The following is a 12204-nucleotide window of genomic DNA, read 5'->3' as shown; positions in this document are numbered from 1 at the left end:
TGCGATCTGGATTTCGTTGTGTTGTAGTTCGCATACTCTGTTCACATTGTAAAAAGGGTATATTAGTTATTTATATATTTTCTATTATTATAAGAACTTAACTTAAATTTATATGAATATTTACGGTACTACTTATACTACTGTTAACTCTTACTTATTTCTTAATAAATTTGCTGGTTAGTGAAGGCTTGCACTGCGCAGGAGTATGGCGCAGTCGTGTATGCCCGACAGCAGCATACTTGTTGTTGTTTGCGCTGCTTCAAAGTTTTTGGCCAAATGCAGCACAAAATTGTTTAAGTAAACTTTTAAGTTGCAAGTCCGCCGCCAGCTGGCAGCCAACAGCCGCCGACCAGTCGTTGTCCGGTGTCTCAAGTCTTCTAGACCAATCCCCCTCCCCCGTCCACCTTCGTTTCTCGTAATTAAGTTGCACAAAAGTTGGCTGCAAATTGTTGTTGCAGCTGACAGACATTTCTGCTGCTTGACCATTTGCATTGCCCGGCGCCGCCAAGCCCCGCCCAATCGGCCGCCCTCCATTCAAAGTGCACGTCATTTGCATAGGCCAGGCGGCCGCCCCCTAGGGGGTGGCCATTGTTCGAATGCTGATTAAAATATAACCGGGCACTAATTAATCCTAATAGAGAATGGTTCGACCAGCGATTCGTGTTGCAATATTGATGTGCAAGCCCTCAAAAGGAATACCAACTCAGATTATGCAGATACTACGCCAATTCAATTTGCATGAACATCAGCATGAAAATTATTAACAAGCTATAACAAAATAATCCTTTGACGATTGACTGCAGGTTTTGTCCTCGAAGTGTAATTCTGTAACAGGAATATTCTCATATATCGATAACTCGTCTGATTTCCATTTTGTATCGATAAAAATCGATTTTGAGCGTTCGTTTTCGGAAGGAAACTCGAAGACCATAAAAGCTAGTTAAACCAAATTTGAAATGTAGGTTCTCCTATAGCATATACAGTTTGGAAATATTTTAATTCAATTTTTAGGGTCAGAGTGCTGCTAACTCACACAATCGGACACCGAAGCTATTCAAGAATACATTTATCCCGATCAAAATTATGACAATGCCTGCTCTGTCTCTTACAGACATTTGCACAAAACCCATATATCAGACGGTCCCGAAGTAATAGCTAAAATTGGTTTTATCTCTCGGAAAACGTTACAAATTGCATAGGAAAATTGAAATGTCCACTGCGAGCGTAGAGAAAAACATGCCATGTGTCAGATAATTGAGGTAACTGACAAATAGGCAAACTTGCGAGAGAGAGAGAGAGAGAGAGAGAAAGATATTGAGAGGCGGTGACTGATGCACAGCAGAGTTGCCAAGTCAGCTGTTTTCTAGCTAAAACAATTGAGATTTGCAGTTGCCAGCAATGCTGGCTTTTTGGCTTTTTTAGCTATTGTTAAAAAATGTTTTGCTAATTTTAAAAATATGGCAACTCCATGACAATCCAGAAAGCAAAAACTTATCAGACTTGGAAGCACAACGAAGAACAGAATCTAGACATGTTTTGGATGCATTGCCCAAACAAGTAAGTCAACCCTTGCAAACCACTTAGAAGGTGGCAACTCTGCGATTTCGTGTCTCAGTTGAATTTAGCCGTTTACTGTTCGCATTTAGATTTAGCTTCTCTCTGGAAGCGATAGCTGGCAACACTGTTGCACACAGAATTACCAATTAGGCAGTGTCAAATTTGTGAGACAGCTGGAATGTGAAGGACCGTTCGCTCTGGGGCCAAGACCATTTCCATTGCTATGGTTGCGCCCCCCTGTCGCTTTTTCTGTCACCCTCTCTCCGCCTCTGTGACACTTTGCGCCTGGCATGTCTGGAAGCTCCATACCAATTAGCTTATGGGTAGGCCAGTGCATCCTTTTGATTTTCTGCCTCACAAGAAAATTTTTGAATCACATCATCATTTGAGTTGAGCCTGGGCCTGCAAACAATAGAAAACACACACACACACACATATATATATATATATTTAAAAAAAAAATTAATGAAAATACTTCCAGACTCGAAAGACAGTTACGGAATTCACTGGATATTCAAATTTTTGGTCAACTTTTTTGTGCTGGCAACAGGATGCTCTCGTATATCGATGCGCAGGACTTTGAGGATAGGGGCATGCGACACGCCTTCAATTTCACAAATACCAGACGGTAAGATCCCAACCAACTCTGGCAACGCTACTCCATTTATTCCAATCTTTGTGCCTTCGCAGCAATGCCCAGATGCTGGCCAGCGGCTTTAAGCCGCCTTTGGCTGTGCGCACGGGCACCTCCATAGTGGGCATTGTTTACCAGAACGGCGTCATTCTGGGCGCCGATACGCGCGCCACCGAGGGACCCATTGTCTCGGACAAGAACTGCTCGAAGATACATCGCCTGCAGGACCACATCTTGTAAGTCGACAGCGAACAGCTGGCCTGTTTATGAATCTATTACACTATCCATTATATTCTTCCATTCATCTCTCTATTAATACATCCATTCCATTCAAACAGCTTTCCATGCTTGCATCCGTACACGTTGCCATCAATTAATCTATGCATCTGTTTCATCAATAAGATTTCATTTATTCAACCCAGCATTCATACCCCTTCCCAGTCTTTCTTCTATGCATGTGTTCTATTCATTCATTCTTTTATCCATACATTCATTTCATTCCATTCATCCAGGTGGCTAAGATTCCATTAGTCCATCCAGGTTGATTAGAATCCATCCGCCCTGTGTCTATTCATCTATCCATGACTGCCCCAAGCTCTCGATTCATCCATCCGAGTTTTCATTCAATTTATATATATTTATCGATCCATCCATTCTGCATCTTTCTTTGCATTCATTCCTGCTTCCATGTATGCATTCCATCTATTATCCATTCAACCAGATTGATTACAATTCGTCTATGAATCTATCCATTCTTTCATCTATCTACGTAGCTGCTGTGGCGCCGGCACTGCCGCTGATACGGAGCAGATGACGCTGATGACCTCCGCCGAGCTGGATCTGCACGGGCTGAACACGGATCGTCAGGTGCCGGTGGTCTGTGCCAGCATGATGTTGCGGCGTACGCTCTTTCGCTACCAGGGCCACATTAGTGCAGCTCTTGTCATGGGCGGCGTGGACAAGTATGGGCCGCATGTGAACTGCATTCATCCGTACGGCTCCATTGATAAGTTACCTTATGCCGCCATGGGCTCCGGCACACTGGCCGCCATGGCTGTGCTGGAGCGAGGCTGGAGTCCCAGCCTCGATCTGGACCAGGGCAAGCAGCTGGTGCGTGAAGCTATTAGTGCCGGAGTTTTCAACGATCTGGGCTCCGGTTCCAATATCGATCTGTGCGTGATCACGCCCAACGGAGCCCAACATCTGCGCACCGAGACCATTGCCAGCGAGCGGGGCGAACGGCTCGGCAAGTACGCGATCCTGCCCAACACGACCCTGGTGAAGAGCATCTCGGTGCAGGACATTGACATCACCGATGAGCGCGTCTATCGACCCTCCGTTTCCGTCTCGCAGGCAGCCTCGCTCAGCACGTCCGAGTTCCAGTCGGAACCGCCAACGGACACAGAACAACCCCCGCCGGATAATCCATAAATCGCATGCATATATATTTTACGTTATCTACAGACAGACTTGGCCATAACTATCGTTCGTTTTTCTACTCTTTAATAATTATTTATCCAAATTGGCGTGCTTAATAACAATTAGACTATCCCCGCTCGGCTCTTAAATTGTAGACATGTGTAGGTACCCAAAGTAGCCCATAGATGGCGCCATGTGGCTTCATTTTGAACTCGTTTTATATAAAGATTGCATTTAGTCTGTTTGTTATTATTGCCCAATCTGACTTAATGGAATTTCAGCTTTAACCCGAACTGCAATAATTTTTTAAAAATAATTACTAGAAACCCTTAATGAAGTGTGCTAGTCGACTAAGAGATACCCTTTAGCACAACACAAGCACCGCGATTATGTGTTACAGATAGACACATCATCTGCCAGGATGTATTTAACACTTAAGTTCTATTGATTTAGGTGTTCTTTCTTACCTGTCAATTACAGGTCTCTGCATTGTTGGCATAGGCTCTGCTGAATGTCTCCATTAAATCTATTCGCCATGAAGCTCACCTCTTCGTGGGAATGTTACACAAGATTCTGTGATAGATTTTGCTACAATAGAAAATGCTCAGCAATGTTTTGAGTATTATGCCTCGAAGTCGGCCAGATCGGACCACAATATCCTTTAGCTAAGTATACTGTTCGAACAATGAGTTTAAGTATGGCCAATTTTGTATATACATATAATTGCGGCAGAAACAAAACTCGCGCGTAATGCTATAGTTTCAGGGTATTTACAGGGTATTAACTTGTCGATCACAGCCGTTTGGCTGCCTTCTAATTGACAATCTGGCTACATTAATGACAGAGCCTGCCAAATGACAGAGGGTAGGGTGATTCGGTGGAGCGGTGCGAACTTTACTGGAATTTTCTCGGACAAGCGACAATGGCAGCTGGACACACACACACACACACACACACACACACACACACACACACACAGAGTCACACACACACAGGTATATGTTTATTTAGCCATTTGCTGTCATGTAGAAGCCAATTTGGCAACATAATAAATTTAAGCTCTAACTGAATTTGCGCTCAAACTGATTATTTGTGTACAAATAAATGGCAGCAGGTGGCTCTCGAGTGTCCTCGAATTAATTGAATCCGAGTATGCTGGTTAAGTGGATCCGAGGTGTGGGTCTGGTTTGTCTGCCTGACTGTAACGGATGTCCTTTATCGCCCTTCCACCCCAACGCTTGGTCCTTGCTGCTGCAGGGAGAATGCGTCGAGTGCAATTTAATTCAAATCGTGCGTAGCCAAGGGCAACGGTTACGGTTGCGTTGTCGACGACACATCCTGCTGCTCCACAGTCAGCCTACAGCTCCAGGATTGGCTCCGGTTTGGCTCCGTTGGGAATACGCCCCTCTGGCCCTTGGAGCTGCCACTTTACAGCCGGTTCTTTATGGGGTCACACACGCACACATATCCTTTAAGTTGTCGCATGCAAATCGAACGCCAGCCAGGGCCCGGCGCCGGGCTCAGCTCCAGCTGCATTCCTTGAGTGTCACACAAGGGGGAAGAGAAAGAAATGGAATCAAAGGCCGAGCCGAGAAACCAACCAAATTTGTCGCCTCCGATCGGAGGCAAAATGTGCCGCCGGATATTGACAGGCCGGCCATTAAAAATGACAAAAGGCGACAAAAGGGACAGAGCCCAAGACAAAATAAAGGGTTACCTTGCCAATCCGAACTTGAAATACTCTCGCGTAACTCTGGCTTCCAAGTGTTTTTCTTTGTTGTCGAGCGAGGAGGAGGACATATGTGATGCGGATGTACGGGAGACTTGTAAAGCGTCTAGAATTCATACATCTTGCAAAGTGCAATTCATTTAGTTATTATTTATATAATAACTTAATGAGATTTAGCTTAAGCCGCACATAGGAAAGGGCCAAAGCAATATCTCGGGTAATACCTCCGCGCGGAGATATGACGTTCCAAAACGACATAACTCCCCGCGCGATTTCGACTGCCTCACAACCATTTGCTTAGCTGAAATATTCCCAAATGGAACCCATTGTGAAAAAGTATAACAAATATTGTTGTTGTTTTTGGTTTTCTTTCGATTTATTCAGATATATTTTCTTGTTTAACCTACAAATTGTTATCATAATCGTAGAGCTTCGCTTAAACAATGTGTCTATAGATGTTGCGCCCGGGACGAGTGGGGGACCGGGTCTGGCGTCTCGGGCGCCTGTTCCTCCAAGCTCAGAAGCAGAACCAGTTCACAGAAAGGTTCAAATGAATCAGCGGGCCAGGAACAGCTGCAGATGTGGCTGGTGCTCAGATGTTCACAGCAATGTGGTGCCATGCAATACGCTATCTGAGACATACTCAGGAAACTGCAGCAAACTCGGGTAACTCGTGTCTGAGTGTGCGCAAGCCCTGTAGAGAAGAAAAACCAAGAAAAATGTATTACCTTATATAGGGATAGAATGATGGTAGCATCAGTTGGCTTTCTAACAAATTAAAAATCGATGGGCTGAAAAAGTTTTTGAACAAAGAACGACATTTTTTAATGATTTTTTTTTATATCTCGGGTAATAGCTCCGCGCGGAGATATGACGTTCCAAAACGACATAACTCCCCGCGACATAACCTCCGCGCGGAGATATGACGTTCCAAAACGACATAACTCCCCGCGCAAAAAACTGAAAATCCAAATTTTGACCAAAATCGACCAAAAGCAATATCTCGGGTAATACCTCCGCGCGGAGATATGACGTTCCAAAACGACATAACTCCCCGCGCAAAAGACTGAAAATCCAAATTTTGACCAAAATCGACCAAAAAGCTTGGGCTTAGTCTAGATAGCTTGAATACAAGTAGATTAGTTTGGACAAAGTCAGCTACGATATATCCGATCCGTTTCTGAAATATGTTCTTCCAGCCCGGAAATCAGATTTATGCCAGGCATAATGACGATAGCTTTAAAACTGAGACAGTCGCCTGCTTCGGCTCAGCTGAAGACTGAAGTATTCTCCCACATGTAATGTCAGGATGGGTCAGGTTGGGTTGGGTAAGCTCTCAGGGTCTTACGCACAGTGTGTCAAAAGTCAAGTTCCTCCATAAAATTAAATGCAGCATTTTTATATTTGATTAATGTATGTATTCCAATTTGCCAAACTGTTTGTAACTTTATGAGAATATTTATTTGCATGCCTCTCAGCACTGTGGCACGCATTAAAATGTTGCGCACGCCGTTTGCCTCGGTCGTGTGGATGTTGCGGATGAGGCTCATGTTTGTCGCGGTCCTCGGACGGGGCGACACGGCACGTGATCTGGCATACGGACAAGCCCACGGACGGACGGATGGCCGGACATCCGAATGGTCGACTAAGTTGAGATAAGCTGCAAAATGTACATACATATATAAATACAAGGGCTGTTCATAAAATTTCGTGTAATCGTGTGCAGTCAGCTCTCAGCATACAGAAGCTTTTTGCAAAGGTTCCATTTTTCATTTATGCTTTTATCGCTTTGTTCGTTAACGTTTTACAGGCAGCTTATTCGGAATGCCGCCGTTCAATTTAAGTTAAGTCAGGCCTCTTGAAAAAAACACTTCCTTGTTTATTCCTAACCATTCTTTGGGCAACTCTAAATAAATATCTTCTGGTTTCCTCCTTCTCCATTTGCCTTGAACATTTCACTGGCCATTTTGTTGAAGTTTAGGATTTTCGTGTTTTTTTTTTTTTGTCCCTTCCTAGCCAACATCTTGTAATCCCTAGATATATCCTTTAGCCGAAAAAAATAGTCGCGCATGCTCTACGAGCTGCTGCATATCAAAAAGCTACCTGCGATTGGGTGGTTATTTATCGTGCCGATTGGAAGTGCGAGAGCCTGCCTCGTGTCCTGGCTTAGCCTTTGTCACACACCACCTCATCCGGCTATTGTGCCAACTTGTTGGGCGAACTCTTTGAAACTCGAGCGCTGTTGCAAGTTTTTGTTCAGCAGGGAACCACGTGCCGCCCCGGCCAGGAGCGAAAGCTGTGCTTGAGCCCCTCCTTTGCAAATGGCCGTAGAAGGGTATATTGTTTTTGTGAAATCACATGTGACAGGCAGAAGATAGCACCTGCGACTACTTGGAGTCCGTGTCGGCACGATAAGCTGAATCGATGCAGGTCTGCCCGACTAGTCCACTTTTGTCAAAATCTCGCCCCATTTCTATTGCATTTTGTGTACTATAACTTTGCACGAAACGTTTATAAGGATCGGACCAAGAGGCGAGTCTTCTACAGGGGCTGGACTTACAGGCCATCTGGTAGTCAGGCAGAGCCGACAGTTACTTTTGTTACTTTTGCCCGAGCCGCTTGTTTGTCTTTGGCGAACAAAGAAAAAAGAGGTAATCAGGCTGCCATTTAGCTGGCGCTGCCGGTGGCAACCAGCAGCAGCAGGACAGCAAGGACAATGGAGCACGCGCACCAGGAGCCAGGAGCTACGACAGGACAGGACAGGGCAGAACAGGGCTATCGCACACGGTCTGCCCGTACGTGAATTGTGTAATGCGAGCCACGTCTCTCGACGTGCTTCACAGCCTTAAACAGCGCACAGCCATATGTCGTCCGGCGGCGCCATATACCTCCACCCTACCACCCCACACACACACACACACACACACCTGGCAGTTGTTGTCGCTGCCGTGATTGTCCCTGCAGGACTCCCAACACATAATGATTTAACAGAACACAAGGCGCGCGCCACTTCATTATCGACAACACTTGCGCCTAATTAGCACCGCACACGCGTCGTATACGCAATGAGTAATTGCCGGTTACCTTGGCTCCACACACACCACACACACGCCACACACAGACACACACACAGGAGCAGGTGCTGTGAAGCAACCACAGACAGAACGAACCAACCGCACAGCAATACGCATCTGCATGATTTCAAATCGTCTGCGGTCAGTTGGCAGCTGATGTTGCGGCTCGCTTTATCAATGCGGTGCTTGCGGTCAGCCAGTGGGTGGTTGGGTGTTTTCGTGGGTGGTTGGGTGGTGCAGCTACATCTGCACTTAGTCCAGTTGGCCGGCGGGCCAACCAAACGTTTAGTTGAAACGAACACCTGAGCACTGTTTCTCCCGCAAATGGAAGCTCATAGTTTCAGCTTGTATTTCTGTGACCCCAATCAATTAGCTCAATCGGGTATGTCCCACTAAGGCGTCACGCTGAACAATCATAGTAAATCAATTTCGACTGACGCTCACATCGACCTCGTGTTCCGAGTCCCTTGCACTCGTTCGCGACCTGCTGGCTACGCCAAATTTGCCGACGCAAGTTTCCAGTGTCGGACAACGCACACCACACACTAAGTATGTCCACTCAACACTGTCAACACTGGTTTCCAACAGTGTGGCAACCCTTTAAGAGGCTAGACGCTGAGCTTGCTGCCAAATTGTGCTTCATATTGCCTGCAGACCTCCAGCAGTCAATATCACATTTTTTGTTCCAATTTTTATTTATTTATTTTATTTTCGTTTAAACCTCATTTTGATTGTTTACTTATTTTTTTGTATTTTATTTTATTACATATGCCAAGAATCGGCCGGCAGTATTGCCCGTAGCCAGGCAGCACCTAATTTCTAATTTGTTCTGAAGCGTCTGGACACGCTTCCGGTTAGATGTAGCAGCCATTTCCCAAATCTGGATACCGTATCGCCAGGTGGGCACGATCACGCCCTCTTACACCGTCGGGGAAATTTGGACCTGTTGAAAAGCATCCAGTTGAGGCGTCTTAACTTGAATCTACAGTTTGAGACTGTGGTCTGAATATGTGACCCAAAGGTCAGTCGCTTGTCTGGAATAACACACAGGTACTTAAGCTGCTGCTCCAGCTGCAAGGATATTCCATCTGCGCGCCCAGCTCTCGTCTCCTGTGAAGCGGGAGTAGAAAAACGGACCAAGAACGCTTCCCTCCCGCAGCAACTGGGTGTGGAGCAGAGATCGCTGCTCTGACCTTCACCTGGAACAGCACTTTAGGTAAGAGAGAAACAGAAGATAGAAGAGCGCCGATAGTTTCCTTTTAATTTTGGCGAGCAGGCCTTTGTGCCAAAAATACCATTACAGTATTATTTGTCGTCCGACCATGCACATACACACACATGTGTGCCTGCATGTAAATACTGCTTATTCACATACATACATGTATTTCGAAGATCGAGGAGACGGCAATAAGAGCGAAGCGGGGCAGCAAATAACGGAAGATTTTCGATCTCACTCACTCAAACTCTCGAAATGAGTCCAAGCAATAAAGAAGACGAAATTCGAATACGACTCACATTTCGAGAAGCTGTGTTTGCGTGTACAGTCTGTCTCAGTCTGTCTCGACATCTCGTTGAGTACAGACCAAACATTTCGGCAGTGATTCAATTTTGCTGATTTTTCCTAATTCTATAGAATATTTCCAAAAACTGAGGCTACTCGTTACTTTTCCTCTTTAAGGAAAATGGGAAAATGTAAACTAGTTCTGTGCGCGTTATTCAAGAATATAAGATAAGATTGGATCTTTATTAATACTCAGTAAGAGTCCTTCATCCAGAATTAAAGAGTATTCTGTGATGTGCTTTCATGCGTGCGTAAAACAGATGTGTGCATGATATAATTGGCGTCCAGTTTCAAGGCCCCATTAAGGAACTGTACAGAATATCGAAGCTGTCGCCACATGGTGCCATTTAGCAGCCCAAAAATAAGTCCCTCATGCCAGACGTCAACTCATGAAGTATGTGCCTGACAACCCTTTTGAAAATCGGGCAAAGTGTCGCTCTCATCAAGCTCCACTCAGCGGCCACTAGCCATTGCCATGGGTTGGTCTCACGCCTAATGGCCTATTCGATTTAGTCCTATCAAGCAGCTTGGCAGTCCCAAAGCCTATAATGCATAAAGCATTTTACTTTAAGAAACTTCAGAGAAATATTGTAAAATTTGTCAATGGATTTGCTTATACAAGCTTTCTGAATAGAATCGAAACAAAGAGAAAGAACCATTCAAGTACTATTTAAGACTTTAATAATATACCAGACCCGGTCGAAGAAATGTGGCATCGGAAATGCGTGAAGTATGTGGTTGACAATCTGATCCCCTTTCAGATTCAGCCTTATCGAGCAGTTAGCCTGCCTCCTCAGGAATATTTCAGTACAACGAGTACTTAAGGAAACTTCAGAGGAACATTGCAAAATCTTAAAAGGCTATTAAGACATTTTCTGTGCCTCAACCAGAGACTGGTCCGTCATCTACTAAAGAATATACTTTACGAAACCCCCAAGACTTGATTAGGAAATGCATTTAAGTCCACACTTAACGCTTCAAAAGCACCATCATAAACGGCCCAATAAATAAGTTATATTTAAAATACCAGCCACACGTTTATACGAAGTGTGTAAAAAGAGTGGGGACTCGATCCAGTTGCCTATTCAAATTGCCCCATCAGAGCAGCCTTGGGTTTGCCAGAGGTAAATGGTTTCAAGAGGGCCGCGCGTCATACACCTAGACAAAGTAAATTGTCGTGTCACAATCCGAGAAGTCGATGAAGTGAACTCTTCCGGATACTTGATGTCCTTACATCGGTGCGTAAAACAGACGTGTCCATGATGAGAAAGTGTTGGTCGGCGTTTCACTAGTAAGATGAAAGATGGAAAGTTAAAGTTAACGCAAATATACATATAAATATCTATATCTAAAATTATTTATGATGTCCTTACATCGGTGCGTAAAACAGACGTGTCCATGAGGATAAAATGTGGTCCTCCGGCAAGAAGAAAACCTTGCTGGAGGGACTTTCCACCTTAATTGTTCATTTAACGCTTATTAGGACTCATTAAAACTTCTCCCGCCGAACCTCAACTTGCAGTAAAGGAATAATTCCCAGGTTATCCACGTGCCAGACGTCAATCGCATGAAGTTTGTGTTTGACAACCACGAACACGCAGACATAAACACACACACACACATCAACAAGAAAAACAGAAATATTGCAAAATAAAATCTGCATAGTACAAACAATAAATGATGCCTTAAATGTCAGTCAATCTCCAACCATGAAGATAATAAATTTTAATTGCTTTTCTTGGATTTACACCCGATAAGCATGTCTTTGTCTGTGAGAAATATTTGTTTCCAAATTCAAAAAGCATTTAATACATTCAAACCTACTGCCTGAAAGCTTATCATGAGGAGCGCAGGCAGACAAAACAAAAATACAGTCATAAAAAAAATCGAAAATCAGCTAACATAAATCTAAAGAAAATTTGTTGGTCTCTACTCAGCGAGAAGTCGAGACAGACTGAGTGACAGACAGCTGCAAGTGCGAACAAAGGTAGCCGCAAATTCGGACATTGTGTTCGAATTCGCTCGAAACCATTCGGAGACTTGTGCGAAAGAGCAAGATCGCTGATGCGTCTCGCTATTTGTTTCGCTCTTACTTTGAGCGTTGCTTGGGTATGCTCATTGCTGTCTGTTAGATCTTCGAAAAGTGTGTATGCGCGCAAGCATGTACATATTTGCGCAAAACGCTCGACTTTAAATTTGTCAAGTTTCTGTCGCAGTGTTTCTCTTTAGA

The 12204-nt window shown here is 44.5% G+C and overlaps 1 protein-coding gene across 2 annotated transcripts; it reads left to right on the top strand.

Annotated features, from left to right (window-relative positions):
- Nucleotides 1–1448: 1448 nt before the first annotated feature.
- Nucleotides 1449–3732, top strand: Prosbeta2R1 (Proteasome beta2 subunit-related 1). Of its 2 annotated transcripts, none has more exons than XM_032433098.2 (4): nucleotides 1449–1557; nucleotides 2039–2185; nucleotides 2248–2427; nucleotides 2965–3732. In XM_032433098.2, the coding sequence occupies exons 1-4, from the start codon at nucleotides 1469–1471 to the stop codon at nucleotides 3620–3622; spliced, it is 1074 nt and encodes a 357-aa protein (XP_032288989.1). In that variant the 5' UTR covers nucleotides 1449–1468; the 3' UTR covers nucleotides 3623–3732. The 2 variants fall into 2 exon arrangements, with proteins under 2 accessions (XP_032288989.1, XP_015025499.1); XM_015170013.3 differs by lacking the exon at nucleotides 1449–1557 and adding an exon at nucleotides 1863–1880.
- Nucleotides 3733–12204: the final 8472 nt, after the last annotated feature.

Source organism: Drosophila virilis, chromosome X, assembly GCF_030788295.1.
Source record: "Drosophila virilis strain 15010-1051.87 chromosome X, Dvir_AGI_RSII-ME, whole genome shotgun sequence".
Taxonomy (NCBI): Eukaryota; Metazoa; Arthropoda; class Insecta; order Diptera; family Drosophilidae; genus Drosophila; species Drosophila virilis.
The sequence above is the reverse complement of the archived record's forward strand: the minus strand, read 5'-3'. Positions and strand labels throughout refer to the sequence as shown.